At 36.2% G+C, this 20,712-nt stretch overlaps 1 protein-coding gene across 5 annotated transcripts in view; it reads left to right on the top strand.

Moving 5' to 3' along the window:
• LOC106163539 (lipoxygenase homology domain-containing protein 1) overlaps positions 1–18,803 on the top strand; it is a 41,781-nt gene extending 22,978 nt beyond the window's left edge. For all 5 annotated transcript variants that reach the window (XM_013541155.3, XM_013541153.3, XM_013541154.3 and 2 more), the window contains 39 exons: positions 332–418; positions 780–912; positions 1,209–1,363; positions 1,603–1,816; positions 2,078–2,122; positions 2,377–2,567; positions 2,873–2,956; positions 3,337–3,469; positions 3,919–4,091; positions 4,428–4,651; positions 4,953–5,050; positions 5,344–5,504; positions 5,828–5,908; positions 6,020–6,143; positions 6,516–6,679; positions 6,942–7,087; positions 7,490–7,605; positions 7,876–8,045; positions 8,432–8,651; positions 9,130–9,284; positions 9,587–9,744; positions 9,998–10,098; positions 10,473–10,636; positions 10,826–10,918; positions 11,248–11,371; positions 11,600–11,754; positions 12,074–12,225; positions 12,473–12,698; positions 12,929–13,018; positions 13,607–13,739; positions 14,131–14,285; positions 14,524–14,681; positions 14,909–15,000; positions 15,280–15,443; positions 15,570–15,662; positions 16,016–16,148; positions 16,451–16,605; positions 16,843–16,997; positions 17,444–18,803. In XM_013541155.3, the coding sequence (XP_013396609.2) occupies positions 332–418; positions 780–912; positions 1,209–1,363; positions 1,603–1,816; positions 2,078–2,122; positions 2,377–2,567; positions 2,873–2,956; positions 3,337–3,469; positions 3,919–4,091; positions 4,428–4,651; positions 4,953–5,050; positions 5,344–5,504; positions 5,828–5,908; positions 6,020–6,143; positions 6,516–6,679; positions 6,942–7,087; positions 7,490–7,605; positions 7,876–8,045; positions 8,432–8,651; positions 9,130–9,284; positions 9,587–9,744; positions 9,998–10,098; positions 10,473–10,636; positions 10,826–10,918; positions 11,248–11,371; positions 11,600–11,754; positions 12,074–12,225; positions 12,473–12,698; positions 12,929–13,018; positions 13,607–13,739; positions 14,131–14,285; positions 14,524–14,681; positions 14,909–15,000; positions 15,280–15,443; positions 15,570–15,662; positions 16,016–16,148; positions 16,451–16,605; positions 16,843–16,997; positions 17,444–17,516 (5,448 nt within the window). In that variant the 3' untranslated portion in view covers positions 17,517–18,803. The remainder of the gene's footprint in view (positions 1–331; positions 419–779; positions 913–1,208; positions 1,364–1,602; positions 1,817–2,077; positions 2,123–2,376; positions 2,568–2,872; positions 2,957–3,336; positions 3,470–3,918; positions 4,092–4,427; positions 4,652–4,952; positions 5,051–5,343; positions 5,505–5,827; positions 5,909–6,019; positions 6,144–6,515; positions 6,680–6,941; positions 7,088–7,489; positions 7,606–7,875; positions 8,046–8,431; positions 8,652–9,129; positions 9,285–9,586; positions 9,745–9,997; positions 10,099–10,472; positions 10,637–10,825; positions 10,919–11,247; positions 11,372–11,599; positions 11,755–12,073; positions 12,226–12,472; positions 12,699–12,928; positions 13,019–13,606; positions 13,740–14,130; positions 14,286–14,523; positions 14,682–14,908; positions 15,001–15,279; positions 15,444–15,569; positions 15,663–16,015; positions 16,149–16,450; positions 16,606–16,842; positions 16,998–17,443) is intronic.
• The last annotated feature ends 1,909 nt before the right edge of the window (positions 18,804–20,712 follow it).

Here is a 20,712-nt window from a genome sequence, read left to right as displayed (position 1 = left end):
CAAGTCTTTCATTATTATTGTCTTTGGTTTAAATAAATGTAAATATGTCAAAAGTCATGCTGACAGTATCATATGATGTTCATTTTTTTTACTACAGAAAATTCTGCATAATTCAACATTTTAATAGCTCAAATTATCATTTATCTCAAACATATTATGGAATGGATTTTCCTTTAGTATAAGCTGATTCAGATGCTAATATGAATGTTTTCTCACTTGAATCTTTTTGATCCGTCAAAACTTTTTCTGGTGGTCATAATATCCAAGTTATGCAGAGTCCACTTTCTTTCTCTTGGAAACAACATTCTCAGTTTCAAACTTTGGGTTTTAGATTAATACTGGTGACATTGGTGATCTGTACAAGATTCGTGTCGGAATGGAAGAAGGCAAAGGTTGGGAGGCATGGCACTTGGAAGAGGTCAGGATGTTCTTTTTTTTTTTTTTGCTATATTGGACACAAATAGACATACGCACATATGTATAGATTGACAATACAAATGTCATTATTACAAGAGTACAAGTATCAAATTATACAGTTGCCTTATTGAAAAAATTTTTAATGATTTATTAATTGATTTATTGAAAAAAATAATTTAGTAGTTTATTTTGACTTAGGGGAAGGAAAGATAATGTTTGTTTTCTAGCTTATGAATGGGAAAGACTTCATTATGCAAATATTCTAATTAGAAATGACGATTGTAAACACCTAGATAAATTCATAAAGTCCCTTTAAAAATTAGGTTTCATTATTTTAAATGGAATAATTTTTGGCACTATAGGTGATTCTCCAAGACAAACACACTGAGGAATCCTTCATATTCCGTTTTGACCGGTGGATGTCCAGAGACATGGATGACCATGATGTGGTCAGGGAGATGGCCGTACAGAAGGATGGAAAAGAAGTGCTTCCAAGTACATAATTTATTTTTTATATGATTTAGAATGATGTTGAAAGAAAATAAGATCGATATCCTTCAAAACTTGCATTTAGGTTTTTTAGATGAAGAACTTCGAAAAGGGTAAATTGGAGAACAATTACTGAGACTTCTGTTGTATTAAAATATATTGCTGAAATTTGGAAAAAATGTCTACTTTGAATATTTTATATTATTTTTGTATCTGCACCAGAATTTACTTCTAATATTCTTGTGGCTTTTCATACAGGTGACTCTTCATGTTTTAACTCATTCCTATACTTTTACTACCAGTGCAACATTATGAGGTATCTGTGTACACTGGGAGACGGTGGGCAGCTGACTGCGATGCCAACCTCTACATCACCCTGTGTGGCAGCAAGGGGGACAGTGGCAAGAGAAAGCTGTACCATTCCTTAGAAAATGACTGCAAGTTCCAGAGAGAACAGGTCTGTCTGACTGTCTGGCTTTCTGATTCTTCTATAGTTTGTCTGAATGTACTGTTTCTCTTCTACTTAATTCATTCATCTGTCTGGTTGTCAGTCAATATTGCTACCTTCATTGCTCAAGATATCTTTCTCTGCATTATTTCTTTCTGTATCTCTCTTTCTCAAGAATTACGTAATTTAAGAACTAATTAAGTGTTGCCTCTGGAACATAAAATGTGACCTGATCTGTCCATCCCCAGGTGGATGTGTTCAAACTGGAGGCAGTGTCCTTAGAGGACTTGACCAAGGTTGTGGTCAGCCATGACGGCAGGGGACACGGAGCTGGTATTTTCTTGGACAAGGTTGTGGTCAAGGAAACGGACGGGTCAGACAGGGAGGTCATTTTCCCATGTGGACACTGGCTGGACGATCATGAAGAGGACAAGAAAGTGGAGATGGAACTCTTCCCAGCAGGTAGGGTTGATTTCTGATGTTTGCTCCTGTTGATTCTAAACAATGTTTTGCTATTCATAATGTGTGGGTGTGTGTTTGTGTGTGTGTGCATGTGTGTGTGTGTGTGTGTGTGTGCACGCATATGTGGATGCATGTGTGCATGCAAGTGGATGTGTGCTCATACATATGAGTGCTTGTGTGTGTGTGTGTGTTAGCCCAGTATAGGGATTAATATGGCACATTTAACTATCTCTTGACAACAATTGGGGTCTCTTTTTACAGATGATGTCCAAGAAGTGCCATACATTGAAAAGGAGACCAGAGCAAGTAAGTATCATGTTTAGAATAGTTCTAGAACAGCTTTAACTCACTTTGATTAGAAAATGAAGTTCTGGGTGTATAAACTTAAAAGAAGCATGGCCTCTGTATTTTAATTAATTTGATGATCTTTGATGAACTTTGAATACAAAATTAAATTGTGGGTTTATAGTGTATTTCTGGGAAGTGTTTTCTGTCACATTGCAACAACCACATAACATCAATGATGGCAAGTTTAAATGTCTGTGTTTTAATTTTATCAGTTAAAGAGATGGAGCCAGAGTCCAGCAAAGGTAACTGGGCAGCATGGATAACCACAGGAGGGTTAGAGGATGCAGGGACCACTGCCACACTGACCATGGTCGTCTATGGTGTCCAGGGAAAAAGTGACCAGATACCCCTGTGCAAAGAAGAAGGAGAAGGGTTTAAGCCAGGGATGACAGATGATTTCAAGGTATGTGAATTTTTTTCTGCAGTCAAATAATTTTATGTTATATTTTGAATGAAAATAGCATTTTTATTTTTAATAAAGAGTTATTGTTATAGTGTCTAAACAAATTTAAATCACCTCAAAGTTCACTGCAGGTAATTTATATATCATATAAACATAACTAAGCAAGAACAGGCTGATAAGTTATGAATTTGAGGACTAAATGTTCCTGAATGGTAGTGTATTCCTATCTATACCTTTGTTGGAAAAAAAGTTCCACTTCTAATTGATATGGAGTGTGCTTATTTCGCAAATGAATTCTGTTGCAGATCTCAGTTGGTGACATTGGGAATATCTACAAAGTACAACTAGCACTGCAGAGTTCTGAGATGGAGACATTCTACCTCAGCAAGGTAAGCTGTCTTACGGACTGAGGCCTCTATAATGATGTGCTGTGTGTTGCTCAGCATCCGTTAAGGCATTTGTTGTAGCTTTGTTTATTTGTACTTACTATATATGTCAGCAGTTATAACAGCTATGAACTATACAGTACCATCAATTTTCATTTTAATCAATTTAAGGAAAAATATGATCTAAAACAATCTTACATATAAAAAGAAATTAAGATTAAAGAGTGCAGTCCTCTGCAAAGAAAAAAAATATGAATTGTTTCAGTGAAAATTTTAAATTTTGTGAAAAGCTTTTTAAGATATCTTGTCCACTAACAAACAGATAAACAAATGCAGATGTCAAATTTAATGAAAAATGAAAATGTTCATTCACAATATTACAGATGAAGCTGAAAGATCAGGATACAGGGCAAGAGTTCCACTTTGCCTATGACAACTGGCTCAGGATGACGGCAGAGAACCCTAGTGGATGTGTAGAGCTGCCTGCTGTGTGGCCTGATATCATGCCACTGCAAGGTGAGAAAACTGGAAATTTAAAGATAGTCTGATACATGGAAAGCGTTCTTTTTACCAGAAGAAATATGGAAGATATCCAGTCGTTCTATATACCAGTAAATACATATTCATACAGCTGCCAACCCCACTTCATATTTTAGCTAATATTAAGTGCAGTCTATACCAGAAACAATTTATCCCTATATTGGCCTTACAGGAGACCAAAGCCTAGGAATCTACAATCTCAAAGTGGAAGTTGTGGCTTATTACTTTGCGCTAAGACATGCTATATGAGTATGAATTTTCCATTAATTTTACTATGTTATATTCACCTAGCCTGCATATCAAAGCCATCTTTTTTTCTTCACGTTTTCACATAATAATATCCCCATGTATGGAGATTTGAAAATAAAAAAAACTGGCATGAATCAGAACTGAAACTGAGGGTATATGTCACCATGATATTTCAGATGTCACTTATGTGGTCAGTTTGACAACAGGACACCAGCCAGGGGCAGAGACAAGAGCTGATGTGTACTGTATGTTGGTGGGAGAGTGGGGAGACACAGGGAGGAGAGCTCTCACACAGACTGTGGCCTCTGACACTACCACTCTTAATAATGTCAACTTCAGGAAGGGACAGGTGAGTAGTACAAGGGGTACAGTTAGTGAGCATACACACAGGGGCGGATTTAGGCCGTCTTCTGGGTCTTCCAGAAGACGGTCAGATTTTCAAGTTTACATTGACGGGTATCGTGTGTTTTCTGGTCAAAATGGAGGATGGATCAACAAAGATAATTTGGAAGACTGTCAGAAAATATCTCTAGATCCGCCCCTGTACACATGCTGTGGTGTTGCATTTGCCCTCCCAGAGATTTTTGTGGATTGCTTGCCCGAAATTTATTTATTTATTCACAAGAAGTGTTTTCTTTACAAATAACAAAAAATTAATAGTATTTTCTTTTTCATTTTCCTCTAGTCTGACACATTCCATATATCAGGCTTAGATTTAGGAAAGTTGGAGAAAGTAATAGTTGGACATACTACCGAAGGCTATGGCGCAGGGTGGTTCTGTGAGTCTGTCACAGTGAGAAGGAAAGAAGAAACAAAGGAAGAGAGTCAGGAAACAGAGGAAGAACAAGACAAAGTTAAGGATGAGGGTGATAGCCCACCAGAATATGAGCTTATTTTCCCATGTCACAGGTGAGGAATATCTGATTTTGTTTGGTTGTTCTCTGTACTTTTATACAATTCAAAGATGAATTTCACAAGCTGAAAATATGATGTTTCTTACCTATAATGTACAATATAAATACTCATAAAAGTTATCCTTGGACTCTGCAGGCTATGTACATTGAATTTGCCACTTGATATCTGTATTTTGATATATTTTAGTGCAAGAAAAACAGATGAATATACTTCACTTTTTATTTTTGTGATTGATGTATTACTGTTCTATTTAGGTAACATGAAAAAAATATTTATTGGACATGTTGTGTTTTAGATGGCTGGACAGCGAGATAGGAGATGGTCAGCTGGAGAGGGAACTTCTGCCTATGTCTGAGGTACCTCTGAAAGGACCCTCTGAAGAGCTGGAGTCCAGTAAGTTATGGATATGAGAGATAAGCTAAAAAATTTGACTGTTTATAAATAAACTGTGAAAATATGACATATGACCAAAATTGTTTGTTAGTAATAAGTGAATACTTAATTTAAAAGTTTTGAAAAGTTAGTTGGTTTGTGTCAAAAAATACGTTTTTTGGGTGTCTAAAAACAATAAACCCTGGAAAGCTAAAATGATAAGTAGAATTATTTGAAAAATAAATTGGTAATTACTACATTGTAACTTTGAGTACATAACACAGCTTATGAAATTCATTGCCACTACTTTATAGAAGGTGAATGGAAGGTGAAGATAGTCACTGTGCCTCAGAACGGCACCCCCTCTGCCCCTGTGACCCTTACTGTGATAGGAGAAGAGAACACAGCAGGACCCTTTGAACTCAAGGATGACTCAGCAGAAAAACAATCCGAGCCAGATTCACAGGAATGTCATGTAAGTGTATGGTGTCATTTTTACATATCAGATACAGGTCTCTGTAGAAATATAAATCATAATTTGAGAAGGGAAATATTCATGTGGTGCAATAGACTTTTCATATTTCAGATGGTTTGGTTCCAGAGAATTTGTTTGAGTTTTATGTAGATTCTAGTTAGGCACTGTTTGTAAAATTTCAACCTCTACATTTACATGCACCAAAGACTAAATTCATTCCAATAGATTTGTTTGATATAACATAGCAATTGAGCTGAATCTACAAAAACATTTGATTTCTTCTTAAAAATTGGTGTTTAACTTCTCTGCTCCTCTTCCTCCAGGTATCTGTTGGACAAATTGGTGATCTTAAGAAGATCAGAGTCTGCCAAGAACAACAGGATGTGACCTGGTTCATCAAGGAGGTAAACAAAGTTCAAAATATGTCTTTTATTACACCTATAATATCTAAATTGTTGAACAGTGCTCTGAGTCCATGATACATAAATATTTTATTTTTGTTTTCTCCATTTAAGCTCACTATGGAAGATACCCATACCAAAGAAATGCTGCATTTCAATTTTACCAAATGGCTGGGAGACAACACCAGCTCTGTGGAGGAACTGCCAGTGGCCAGGACTGGGAAGTGGGTGGCCCCAGGTAAGAATAAATGCAATGTCATTGTACTGCAATTTTGAAGGACTTTATCAATAGTCAGTAGGACTTATTAGGGGAAAATGCTGATTTAATAATAATGATAAGTTGATTGGTTGATGACAGATAAACAATATTCTTTTCTATGAAATTATCATGATTTTTAACATAAAAAGGGGTTACAGGGGTTACAGAAAGATGGATCTTGCCTGATCTAGATGTTTTCTTATATTGTTTGTTTCTAATTTCTTGTTTACAGTATTGTGATTTATCCTTGAAGTGCATTTGTTCAGAATACCAAGCAGTGATAGATATAGTATTATAATAATATATAGAAATGAAACTAATAAAATCAAATTTTTAACCATTTTAATTCAGTGGTCCCATACACTGTCTCCATATGTACTGGTGATGTCCAGGAGGGAGTAGATGCTGGCACTTTCTCCAACATCTTTGTCAACGTCATTGGCACCTTGGGAGACTCTGGGAAAAGGATGTTATCTGTGAACAAAAATGACTCCATCAAGTTTCAGAAAGGACAGGTATGATTGAAACTTGATGTTATCAAGATATTAAAGGTTAAGGAGTAATCTTACAAATCTTTTATGCCTAGTATATAAAATTATTTGTGGAAATTTACTTTAAAGATGTTTTAACTACATTTTTTGAAGAAATAAAAAATGGTTGTGGAATGAAGAGGAGCATTGGGAATGCTACATAATTATTTTCATTCTCAACCTTTTTCTTTTTAAAACAAATTAATTGTGTCAAATAATTGATTTTACCTCTATTTATTCCCAAAAGGTGGATGAGTTCTTGATAGAAGCAGTTGACCTTGGTGACATTCAGAAGGTCATGGTCACCAAGGGACCCGGTGACCCCTGGCTTTTCAAAGAAATGATCATCAGGGAGGAGGGCTTGGCAGAGGAAAAAGTCTTCATTTATGATAAGTAAGTCTTTATGTAAGGAAGTTTGAGGTCTTCTTTTTCTGATCAGATCATTCAAGTCTTATAATTTTGTAGATAGGTGTTCACAGCTTAAATCAAAGTTACAGGGTATATGGAAACATGGTCCTGCAGGTAACTAGTGAATTTCCCAGGAAGACTTGGGTACTGATTGACTCAGTCTGGAAGTTATTACTCCCTAGGCAACTTCTTTTACTAATTTGGACTGGGATATCAAGACTTGTGAATAATTACATGTAATTCCTGTAGTAAGGGTCAGACAGCATAAAACCATTGTTATAACCAGATGGAGACAGACATATACTGAAGAAGACATCGATTGAGAGGACAAAGAATAATTCAACATTAAGTATTCCCTTATAAAGTACATGAATTTTTCTGTTTTAGGTGGCTGGGAGATACTGGAAATAAAGACGAAGCAGTAGACATTGAGCTGACTGAGAGTGAAACCAGGCTGTGTGAAGCCATGCAACCTACAGCTAAGGAAGGAGGGGGTATTGCAGGTAATGACAAATAGGAAGAAAATATGAAGAATGTAGACTACAGTGTTTCTTTCAGAAAAGGAATATTGCCTTGTTATACATTTTCATTCAATTCAAAACTTTCTTAAGGTTCTATCAGTTGGCTTGCTTCTTGGTTAGTAACTAGATGATTTTTTAGCCAAGATAATTAAATCTTTGTAGCCCAATCTGTCTTGTCCTTATATGCAAGGGCACATGTAGTCAAATGCATATATAATACATCTTCCAATTTTTCATTATCTGTGGTCACAGAGGGTGAGTGGACAGTGCAGACACTAACAGGTGACCTGGACGAAGCAGACAACAACAAGCAGCTGTATGTGGTGATGTGTGGAGAGAAGGGAGAGACTGACCAGCTGCCACTGCAGCCTGTGGCTTCAGAAGAGTTCAGACAGGAAAGAGGGAAGTGGGACGAGTTTAAGGTATATTCTTTAAGGATAAGAAGAGAAAAGAATGGAATAGAGGGGCAAGAGGGAAGTACACAGAGATCAGATTTGTCTATCATTGGATTTCAGACTTTTGGGGAGCCAAAAATATCATTTGCCTAAGCTGCCCCCTGGCCCCCGCTCCATATTTTCCAACTTTTTCACTAAATGGCAGTCTCATCAATGAGTAGAGTAAAATAGTATTGAAAAGGTCAGAGGGGATTATAATTGAGTGGATGAAAGGGAAGAGGTGTATGATACGTGTACAGTAGGATAGAGGGGAGTGGAGTGCTGGGGAGAGGTTTAAAGGGCATTTTTTATCACCAAATTCACCACTGAAGAATTGATTCTTAGATAAGAACATGTTGTCTTTTTCCCATTAGATTACAGTGACTGGAGACATAGGTCCTCTGAAGAAAATACGTCTGGGTTACGTGGATACCTCCTGGGATCCATCCTGGTATATGGACATCATACGGTTCCATAAAGACACCACCAGTGAGGAGTTTGGATTTGAGTACAGAGGCTGGGTCAGGGTGGATGGGGAGTGTGACGGAGTGGTGGAGTTCCCTGTGGTCTGGCCAGGAATACCCCCTGCACCATGTATGTTGACATAATTTAAAGTGTCTCTGCTTTATATTAATTTTAAATTTATTTAGTGGTGTCATAAACACTGAGAACCCGAGATAAAGTCTGTACATAAATGTATAAAGATGGCATTGTGTTGACATTTTCTGAAGCACTGTGTTCAGATTCAATACATTTGTACCTGTTGACATCAGATCGTTTTAGTTTTGTTAATGGTATCTTCAATCTTCTGAGAGATGGTCAAATGTTTTGCAAGGTTTTAGGTAGCTCTTTCAAAATGACTTCTCAGTAAGAGATTGTTCTATTGCCATTGTTACACTGTACAAGAAGATATGAACTATGCAAATTTTTGCACAGTTTAAGATTATGGTGTAAACTATACACGCACATCTTTTGTCGTAAATAGGTTACTTTCTTACTGAAGCTCTATTTGATCTCCCTGTTGTGGATGTGACCTGCTTGCGATGCTTATCCTTTTACTTTCATTTCACAGTGATCAAGTACCAGTTGTCAGTGTACACGGGAGCAGTCAGTGGGGCGGGGACAGATTCCAATGTATACATCATTATAGATGGACAAGATGGCGGGACAGGCAAAAGATGGTTGAAAAAATCTCAGAATAATGATAATAAATTTGAAGAAGGACAGGTAGGTTTCTTGGTGGGTCAGTGTGGTGTTTATATTATCCTACGTGTATCTGTGGGAAAGTTAAAATCAAGTAGAGTATATGCTTATTTGTATCCACAATTTCTTGAGCACTTGAGATCAAATACACTCTAAGTGTTTGTTTGAGGACTGTGACAACTGACTTTGTGAGTAAACAAGGTACATGACAGTGACCTCTCTTTCTGTAAAAGATAATGTGGTATACTCTGACAGCCAACATTTGAAACATAATTTAGTCCAAGACCACTGAGTTGCCCTACAAGTGAATAAACAACATATTTCAGATGGACATATTTAACCTGGAGTCTGTGTGGATGAAGGATCTCCAGAAAGTAGTGGTCGGCCATGATGGTGCAGGTGTAGGATCTGGCTGGTTCCTGGACAAAGTGGTCATCAAGGAGGATGCTGATGCTGAGAAGGAATATGAATTCTTGTGCAATAAGTGAGTATACTACTGCTACATTGGATGCATGTGACATATTTGTGTCAAATTTAGAGAGATAACTGCATACCTATATGGGTAATGTTTAACATTACCCATATAGGTATTTTTCAGTTCTCACATGAATTGATTTAGGTGAAGACCTATGAAGAGATGTAGTATTTTTCAGTTGTATCTCTTTGTACTTTGTATGAATTATCATTTGTGAATTTTTAAAAACAAAATTGTGAAAATTTTGATTTCCCACCAATAGATGGCTTGATGAGGGTGAGGATGATGGCAAAGTGGAAAGAGAACTGTTGGTAACAGCCAGTGAAGAGAGTGGAGAGGAAGAAGCAGAAGATTTAGAATCAAGTAAGTATCTTTCACAGCTTAACCTAGCTGATGTTCTTGTGGAAATCATATGGGTATTGTCATACAGAATATATGAATTTGCCCCACATGACACCTTGTCATTTTGTCACACCTAACACATTCTCATTTGTTGTTTCCCACACTGCTCTATGCAGTTTAACCAATTTAGCCACTGAGCAATGCTGTAATTGCACACCTACGGCAACACAATATAACACAATGCTATACTATCAGACCCAACACAACATTGTGCTGTAATCCCACATATTAAAACACAATGCAGCAGCATTACATAACACAACACACTGTAGTGATGTCATACAACACAACACAATGCTGTAATTTCACACCTAACACACTGGTATTTGATTCAGAGGAGCTGTGGAAGGTGTGGACCACCACTGGTGACCTCCCTGATGCTGATGCCTCTTCACAAGTGGTGCTGATACTGTATGGAGAGAATGACCGCTCTGAGGAAATCCCCATTGGACATGACAGAGAGGAGAAGTTCCTCAAGGCCTCGACTGATGAGTTCAGGGTAAGCTCCATGAAAAAGAATGAAAAGGATAGAGTTCTTATTATCACTTTTTTATGAAATTCCATTGTCAATTATTAATGTAAAAGGGCTTGTATGTATGATTTTAGGCTTATCAAATTAGTATCTTCACACATATATTTACTAGTTTTATAAAGTGCGGTAATGATTCATTTACCTGTACGTTTTTAGGTCAAAGCCAAAGCCAACCTGGGTAAGATCTACAAACTGCGTGTTGGGTTCAGTGAAGATACACAAGGTCAACCTTCGTGGTACCTTGAAAAGGTGAGTCACAAGGGTACAAATTCTTCCCTTCATCCTAATGTCTTTTTAACTCCTCAAATGTGAACATACTTCAGCACACGTCTTCTACATTTGCATGCATATCTGTAATACTTCTTTAGAAATGGCTCGTCAGTTTAAAGGGTTACCAATATTTAGCTAGTTTATTTAGGACAAATACATTCATATGTCCTGCATGGCTGATGAAGCCATTTGGCTTAAAGTATAAAGAAAGAAAGAAAATGAGGCAATCAATGTGATATGCTCAAAGAATGAAGAAAGAAAGAACATGAGGTAATCAGTGTGATATGACTGTTTTTATGCTTGTTCAGGTCCGTCTGCAGCACTTGGATTCTGGTGCTAACTATGAGTTTGAGTTCAACTGTTGGGTGTCTCTGACTGATGAACAGGACTGGTGGGTGGAGAGGCCTGTCACTGAGGATCTCTTACTGCCAGGTATGAACACATTGCTCTTTGAATTTGAATGAATTATATTAAATTGATTGAAAATACACATGAAATCACTTTTTAAGATAGGGTGAAATATTCTAACTTGATTAGTGTTTTTTTACAGTTATTTAATACTTGAAATTTTTGATTCATGATATTTCTTTAAAGTAAGGTTCAGGAAGTGTATTTGTATGAGTAATTAAAGATGATAAGTCTTGAATATATATTTTCCAGTATATAAATATGAAGTGACAGTTCACACTGGAGACAAGTCAGGCGGAGGCACCAATGCTAATGTCTACCTGAAGATAATTGGGGAGAGAGGTGACACGGGAGCAAGACGACTGCTGAAGTCCATGAACAACATCAACAAATTTGAAAGTGGACAGGTAAAACAGCTTGTTATGTAAAAAAATACTAAGTAATAAAAAGAGGATTATCTCTGCCAAATGCCAGAAAAAATGACCCCAGGCCTGCTTAATGTTGTAGAATAGTGCTGGCCACTGTTTTTGGTTTGGGCCAGTATATTCTTGCAGACCATCCCATCCTATCCTATAAGATCCTCAGTAGTTTATGAAGACTTTGAAAATAGGATATTGCCCAATGGTGACCAAGAGTGGACTTTGAAATTGTAAGCAAATAAACAAGCCAGACAAAAAATCTGGATGAGTACTTAGGGCATGATGGGTAATCTCATTTTGATTTCAGAGTGACACATTTAGCCTTGAAGCAGTGGACCTTGGTCAGTTGAAGAGTGTGGTGGTGGGGCATGATGGAACTGGAGCGGGCAGCGGATGGTTCTTGGATAAAGTGGTCATCAAAGATCCACAGGATCATGAATACACTTTTGAATGTGATAGGTAAATTACCAAGCAAAAGCCGCATATGAATATTAAGTTATCCCCATTGCAAGTGAAATAATACATAACATGTCTGAACAAAATGAATACAAAATAAAGCTAGTAGATGTTGGTCAATTGCTATTCAACCTAATAGATACAAAAATGAAAGGTTTACCTCTCCGAAAAAGATTTTGACAAACATTTGAAACATCATCCCTTCAATTTTTTATACTAAAGATTAAAATATTTCCCTTTCAACTCTTAGATGGCTAGATGAAGGAGAAGATGATGGCCTGATAGAGAGAGAGTTACAGTTGGCAGCTCAAGCCAGCAAGTGGACAGCACTGACCTTTACCGGCCCAGATGAGGAGAACACCACCGAGGCCCAGGTCGCCATGGTCCTATATGGAGACAAGGGGCACTCGAAGGTGCTTCATGTTCAGAAGGAAGGAGGGTTCACTATCACTGAAGGGACACCTGATGAGTTTGAGGTAAGATACTCTGGTGGCTTGCATATACATTTATCACATAGATGTAAACACTGTATGGGATTGTTGCATTTAGTTTCAGTGCAGATCTTTTAGATATTTTTATTACCAATTGTATTTCAGTCTGAAGAAAGGAAATGTTATTTTTCATTTTCTTTAAAATAGTTATTGGTGAAGAAAATTGGTACATTATAAACTATTGTTAATAGTTGTTTATGACATGTGGGTTTTAGCTGGAAGTAGATGATGACTTGGGAGACATTTACAAGTTACGAGTTGGCTTTGAAGACCCCAGTGGAGATCCTCAGTGGTTTATGAAGATGGTAAGTTTCCTTTGACATGAACTGATTTCTAATTTGAAGTAATTTAACAAAAGCAAATGGAAGTGTTACACATATACCAGACAGAGTATAACACTCTATGGATTAACATTGTGTAATATTATATGAGCGTGAAACATGTCTTAGGATATGCCCTTTTTTGGCTAAGTTAGAATGGCCCTTTCAGATGTACTCAACTCTATACCAGTAAATTTAGATCATCTTAGTCACCTTTTGCGTAAGGCCCCGTAACAGGAAAATCTTACTCTCTAGTAGGGTTACAGATTGATTTTCTCTAGATATTCACAGATATATCTCTGGCTAATTCTTTACACTTTTCTTTTCTGTGGGTGAGAATTTTTTACGGAAATAATATTATAACTTATGGGGCCTCTAGTATAGAGAAGAAAAACCTGGAGATGATTCATAGAGAAGTAAATGAAGGAGGCAGGATTGACATGGGGACAAGTACAACAGTAGTCCCAAGACAGACAGCACTGGAAGTCTGGTGACAGCCTTCTGTGCAACACAACAAGAACAGGATTAACCAACTAGCTAACTATCTGACTAACTTCTTGATTTATTTGCCAGGTAAAATTCATTAATGCCACCACGTCCAAAGAGTACATATTTGAGTTGAATGGCTGGATCTGGGCCAACAGTGAACAGGACAGCTGGAGAGAAATTGCACTCAGAACGGAAGAAGAAGAAAAAGTTTTCAGTGGTTAGTTACTTTTGTGTTATTTTTGGATTTGAATCTCTAAATATTTGTGAATTTTATTAAAAAAGGATTTGATAAGGTTATTATTTAGAAAAGGTTATCCTTATAAACAACATTCACATGTAGATGAGTTAGTCATGTGGTCAAGGCTCTTTGATGAAGGAACAAAACATCATTCCTCATAGAAAAACACAACATGGTTTCTTTAAAAACCATTTTCTTTTTATCATCATTACACGTAAGACAACAAAAAACTTAATTTACCAAACATTTACACACTTATTAAATAAGGTGAAACTACTTCAGACAATTTTTTTTCAAAAACATAGCTTTTTCCATGAAATTTTGTGGAAAATGATATTTCCACTACATGTAGTTTTTCCACACTTTGTAGTGTACAAGTACCAGGTTGAAGTGTACACTGGAGACAAGAGTGGAGCAGGGACCAATGCCAATGTCTACCTCCAGGTGTTTGGAGAGAGGGGAGACACCGGGAAAAGGAAATTACTGAAGTCAACAAATAACTCAAATAAATTTGAACAAGGACAGGTATGTGAATACCCTGGGTTTCAGAAGTTACTTGATACTCACCACATTTAACTGAATAGATAGTTTGTGAATAGATAGTATGTGTTAAGAGATGGACTGTTAGACACACACGCACAGACAGACAGAAGCAGGTGGATTTGTTGTTAAATTAAACAAGACCTTTTGATCAATTTGTTTATGAAATTTGGATGCAAATCGACAGGTTTAGATCTAAGTGAACTCTCTCTAATGCTTTTAGATGGACCTGTTTGAGATTGAGGCAGTGGACATGAAGGACCTGACCAAGGTCATGGTGGGTCATGATGGCAGTGGACTGGGCTCTGGCTGGTACCTGGATAAGATCATCATCACAGAGTCTCCTCAGGCCAAGAAAAAGTATCTGTTTAACTGTGATAGGTAAGCTTTTTTATTTCTGATGAACTGGGCTTAATATTTCATGAACATGATGTTAGTTATTGTTGTGGTTAATGTTGGCACATGTGTGTGTGTTAAGAATAAAGGATATTTCAAAGTCTGATATCCACGATCAGTTACAGTGATTTTATAAGACTTGGGTTCAAATTTTCTGATTTTTTTCCATTTCTGCATACTTTGTGAATACAGTTTAATGTACATTTTGTCAGGTGGTTGGAGGAGGGTGAAGATGATGGACTGACAGAGAGGGAGCTGATGTTGACAGAAGTCATTGATGAAGGTGGAGAACCCCCAGCAAAAGGTACCCCTACTTGTGCACTGTTCTCTTGCAAAAAATAAATTAATTAAACAAGACACCATGCATTCTAACAGGGACATTCACACGCATGCACACACACACACACACACACACACACACACACACTGAATAATTCATTGACAATATTGTGGATGTGAAAGTACATTTCATTGCTATATGATGAATTGACATCTTACTTATTCATTGGATTTTAAAAGAGGTCAAAATTAAATGTATCATACATACATATAAATCCCCACTCCTATATTTCCTACATTTAAGCTGGTGACTGGAAACTGACAATAACCACCAGTCCTATAGAGAACAGTGGCACTGATGCCCGGGTGACTGTCACTGTATTTGGAGAGACTGGTGACACGGGTCCTCTGCCACTGGGACAGCCAGGCCTAGGACACTTTGAGAGTGGAAAGGTGGATGAATTTAAGGTGGGTCAACTCCTTTTATTTTTCTTATTTAATTTAATTTAAACTGTTCATGTAATCTTGCCTTTTATTTTAAAAAACCGTGCACTCTTCAATGGAGGTCATTATGAATTGTTACTCTATATTCAGATATTTGTTGACCCTGAGAAGGTTGGTAAAATCACCAAGTTGCGGCTGGAGCATGACAACAGCAGTTCAGCACCAGGGTGGCACGTTGGAAAGGTATGAGACCCTTGGGAACTTGAAGATCTAGTATTACTGTAAATTGATAAAGATAAAGCCATTCACTTTTACTCAGCATTTCTGTTGATTTTACATTGCTGTTCATTATGAATCCATTTAAATTTCAGATTTTTCATATTACAGTAAATCTGTGTAAGATAAAGCAATAGTATTAGCACTGTGTTTCTCAACACATATTTAATGCACAACCAGTATTATATGTATACTTCATTATGGTTGCTTAGGATTAATACAATATACTTGCATATCTCTAACTGCATAACAGGAAACCATTTTGTAATTTTTTCTTTGGTGTTGGAGAATGAGTTAGATAAGACATTATTTCCTTACAGATTGTACTGGATAATGTGTTGGATGAGACCCAGTTGGAGTTCCCAGTGAACAGGTGGCTGGATGCCCTAGAGGAGGATGGGGACACTGTGAGAGAGATGCCAGCTCATTGGCCTGGAGAGGAACCAATCACAGGTGAGCCTAATTAGCTATGACAGTGCCATTTGTAAATTGCTTGCCATATCTGTAAATTGTACAAGAACTCTTTGTGGAATTCGTGTATTTTTTAAAATTCTGTTTCTAAACTAATTAAGTTATAACAGAGATGTCTTCTTATAATTATTTTCATAATAGTTTTCATATTTACTTGAACTGCTTATAATCATCAACAAATCGGATAGATGCCAATCAAATTTCTGATGAAAAGGGGTGTATGGCAGATAAACAATTTTATAGGCAGAATTCAAGTTCTTCATTGTAATATCTACCCATTTCAGCTACCAAGTACATACTGCAGACCCACACCAGCAGTGACTTTGGGGCTGGGACAGATGCCAATGTCCATGTTGTCTTGTATGGGGAGAAGGGAGACTCAGGAAAGAGACATTTGCGAAAGAACATTGAGGGAGATGGCATGTTTGAGAGTGGAAAGGTGAGAATTTTTATATAATTGTTATTGTAATTATTATTATGCTTATTTTTACTGAAGCTGTCACTATGTTTATGTTTGCAGGTTTAGTTGCAGTATCAAAGCATGCTGAGGCTTCAAGGGGTGAAAACTAAAATCAAATGGCATACACACATACAATCCTTCCAACAAAGTTGATAAAACACAACTAAATGCTGTAGCTACTCGGACCTTCTATGTCATTACCCATTTCTCTTCCAGGTGGATACTTTCCATGTGGAAGCAATCGGCCTCGGTAAACTGACCAAAGTGGTCATAGGTCATGATGGCGAGGGGTCAGGGGCTGGTTGGTACCTGGAAAAGGTGACCGTCAAGGAGGGAGAGGATGGCCAGGAGTGTGTTTTCCCATGTAACAGGTATATGCTACACACATTAGACTAGTATCTTAATACTTCATTTATAATTATAATACTTTTGGTCTTCAATGTCCTTCATTTGGGATATTTTACACAAATTTTGTTATTGAAGTTTTCTTTCAAAAATGCTCCCATAGCCGTTTTTTTCTCTAAATCTTGATGCACGCTATACAGGTTTTTAGGTCTTAGCTAATGTAACATGTTACATATTATACGTTATAATTATCATATCTCAGATTATATAAGGTATTAGATGACTATATTAGAGGCCAAGGATACAAGGGTACATTTTGAAGTCCTGATTTTAGTTCTCAATTTAAACGTGTTGAAATTGCTGTTTGCGGCGCTTAACCGCAGTATATTTGTTTTTACTGATCATTGTTAGAAAAATTTTATTAAAGATGTTTAAATTTTAAATTAAACAGTTTATTTACCTTTTATTTTAGATGGCTGGACTCTGGTGAAGATGATGGGAAGACAGAAAGAGAATTAATTTTGGAGAACAATAATGCTGTATAAAACTGGACTTGCTGTCTTTGTATGTGCATATGTAAATATTTATCATATTAATCTGATCACGTCACATTTTCACTGCATGTTTTTGGAGCTACTTAAGAAATACAGGGGATCAATGATTCGTAATGATATGGTGGATCTCCAAATTGACAGTGATCAGACTACATGAAGAGGTGTATTAGTTTTGAATTTAACCTTCTTTACAGATGGCATAAAACCCAAGTTATACTTATTATATAAATTTATGTATATATATTTTTTGGTATTCTTATAAATATGTATCACATATGACAGAATCTCAACAATGTTTCTGAGATCATGTACAGTGGCTTTTGAAGTACACATTAAAGATTTGATTATCTATATATATATATATATATATATATATATATATATATATATAGTCCAAAGTTTGAAGTCTCATTCCATAACTTTTAAAGGTATATGATGCCATTATTTTTTAAATTGAGTTCTATTTCTATATGTGTTTATGTTTGCACATAATCCGTCCTGTTATTGTTTATTGGTACTTACATGATAATCAAAGTTTTAATGCCACATATATGACCAAAGGTGAAATTGCACTGAAATATTTGTAAATGTTATATGTCATTGCAAGAAATTGTAAAATGGACATACTGTAAACTGCCATAACTCCGAGACCCACCAACACCAAGAAAAACTGATGAACATGTTGTATTGTGTACACTATTTAATGTACTGATTAATGAGTTGTTTCTTAATATAATAGAAAGTAAGCAAATTGTCTTAAATAAAATGTAAGCATTTAAAAAAAAATCCGCTTAACCAAGGAATATATATGGTCAGAAATTGTTATCTGTCTTAAGCTCTGCTTAGAAACTTTCACATTTGTAGTCAATTGCTCCTTTGGTGCCAGTTCTTTTTGGTTCTTTTGTGTTCAGCTCCACCATGTATTGTCTTGATATTTACACTTCAAGTTCTTGTACTTTACAAATGTAATGTATCGCAGTTACCAACATGGTAATAACAATTTAATCGAGTGCCATAGTTAGATATAGTCAAGTGTTTCCACAATTATCAAAATATATAAATAAAAAATTGAACATGGTGTATCAAACTGTTACTCCATCCAATATCCATAGCTGTTTTATATAAAAAATATTTTTATTGTTATTATATTCATATTTATATATTTAGATGTTAACGGAGAACATGATCTGATGTAAATAAAAAAGATATTATATAAAATTATTTCTGTCCTGGAAATCCTGGAAAACTCATACAGTATTATATATATATATATATATATATATATATATATATATATATATATATATAAAGACAAAAAACAAAGTTAATCTGTTCTCTCCAATATAATTTACATAAGTCCCTACAGCTGTTTTGGCCCGGAGGCCTCGTCAGGGGCGCAAACAGATCAAAATACAAAAAAAAAAGATTCTGATTACAAACGGTCAAAGTGAAACGTCGTACAAAATGTACACGTGACGTTAGTGCTACATCACACATCTGTCACCATGGGTAGAGCATTTTTCCATAGTCTATCAACTATATTCTCCGTGATATATATATATATATATATATATATATATATATATATATATATATATATATATATTAAAAATGAAAACGTTTTTCCTGTACGAGTAATATTATATATAATAAAAGAAAAAGAAGAACAGCAACTTTCTTGCCCCGACCGGTTTCTTTCTTTCTTCAGGGGGTTTTGTTTATTTGTTACTAGGTGATGTCATAAAGGCTTAAATGTGACGTCTTTAACAATGAGTGTTTAATTGTTACTTTTACCAATGCTTTTATCTATTCAATGTAGGTTTATACTTATTAATGAATAGATTTTCTTTTATTTCCCTTTCTGTTTGGGTTGTTTCCCTGGTGAATTTATAAAATGGGAATACCGTAAAATCCTTGTTTTTGTTCATAGAGCATTCCCTAATGTGCCCACTCACAGACGTGCACTGATATTTAGGTTGTCTTATTTGTTGTCTGTGAACGGTCATTCTATGTCGGAGAGTGTCTCCAGTTTGTCCTATATAGTTCTCACCGCATCCACTGCAAGTTAATACATAGATTAAATTTGAGCTGGTGCAGGTGAATGGGTGTTTGATTCTGAATGTAAGTCCATTTTTAAATGTTATATGGCTCCCCTCTTTAATTAGTGGACAGGTGCCACACCTGGGTACCTCACATTTCTGTACTCGTATTGTTGAGGTTTCCACATATGTCCTGGAATTGTTTTCAAATTTTGCTTTTGTTAAAATTTGCTTTAGTGATGGACTTTGTCTCTTACTCTTTATAATCTGCATTTCGGTTAGTATCTCATTCATTTTGTCATCTTGTTTTACCAAAGGTAAGTTTCCAGTTATGACCTTATGTATTTCCGGATTTTTTGGATTATATGTTGATATGTACGGTATGGCTTCCTTTTTAATTTTAATTTTGTCTTTGGTGGTCCTCAGGTCGTTCTTCGGTATCTGTTTTGCCTTTTTAATCCCAGTTTGTATCAGTTGTCTTGGGTATTGTCTCCTTAATAGGAATCCTTCCAGCTCTTTGAGCCTTTGTTTTAATGTGGTTTCATTTGAGACAATTGTGCATAGTCTTCGAGCTAGATTGTATGGTATGTTGTGCTTAATGTGCCTGGGATGACACGAGTTAAAAGGGAGATATTGTTTTGTGTCTGTTGTTTTGTAATACACATCTGTCTCAATTTTTCCTTTTACACTCATTACCATAACATCGAGGAATGGGAGTTGTGTTGAACTTGAATCCATCGTAAAATGTAAAGAGGGATGTAGGTTGTTGAGGATCAGGTTGAAATCTTCCAATTCATTTTCTGTTTTGTCCCAAATTATAAAACAGTCATCAAGGAAACGTTTCCATGTGTTTTCTAATTGATTCCTAAATTCGACTCCAAACCGTTCTTCGCATCTTTTGTAAAGGCCTTTTTCGATGTATCCTAAGACAAGTGTAGTGTAAGTGGGGGCTACTTTTGTACCCATTGCAGTTCCTATTTTTTGGCGGTAATGTTTGCCGTTGAAGTGGAAAGAATTGTTTGTCAAGATGAACTTAAGTCCTTCTATAATGAGGGTATTTTGGATACGTTTTGGAATATGTGACGGGTATCTTTCTATCCAATAGCTGATTGCCTCAATGCCCAGGTCGTGAGGGATGTTTGAGTACA

This window comes from Lingula anatina, chromosome 1 (assembly GCF_051362555.1).
Source record: "Lingula anatina isolate TDL-2025a chromosome 1, LinAna3.0, whole genome shotgun sequence".
Lineage (NCBI taxonomy): Eukaryota > Metazoa > Brachiopoda > Lingulata > Lingulida > Lingulidae > Lingula > Lingula anatina.
This window is presented reverse-complemented; position numbering and strand designations above follow the sequence as displayed.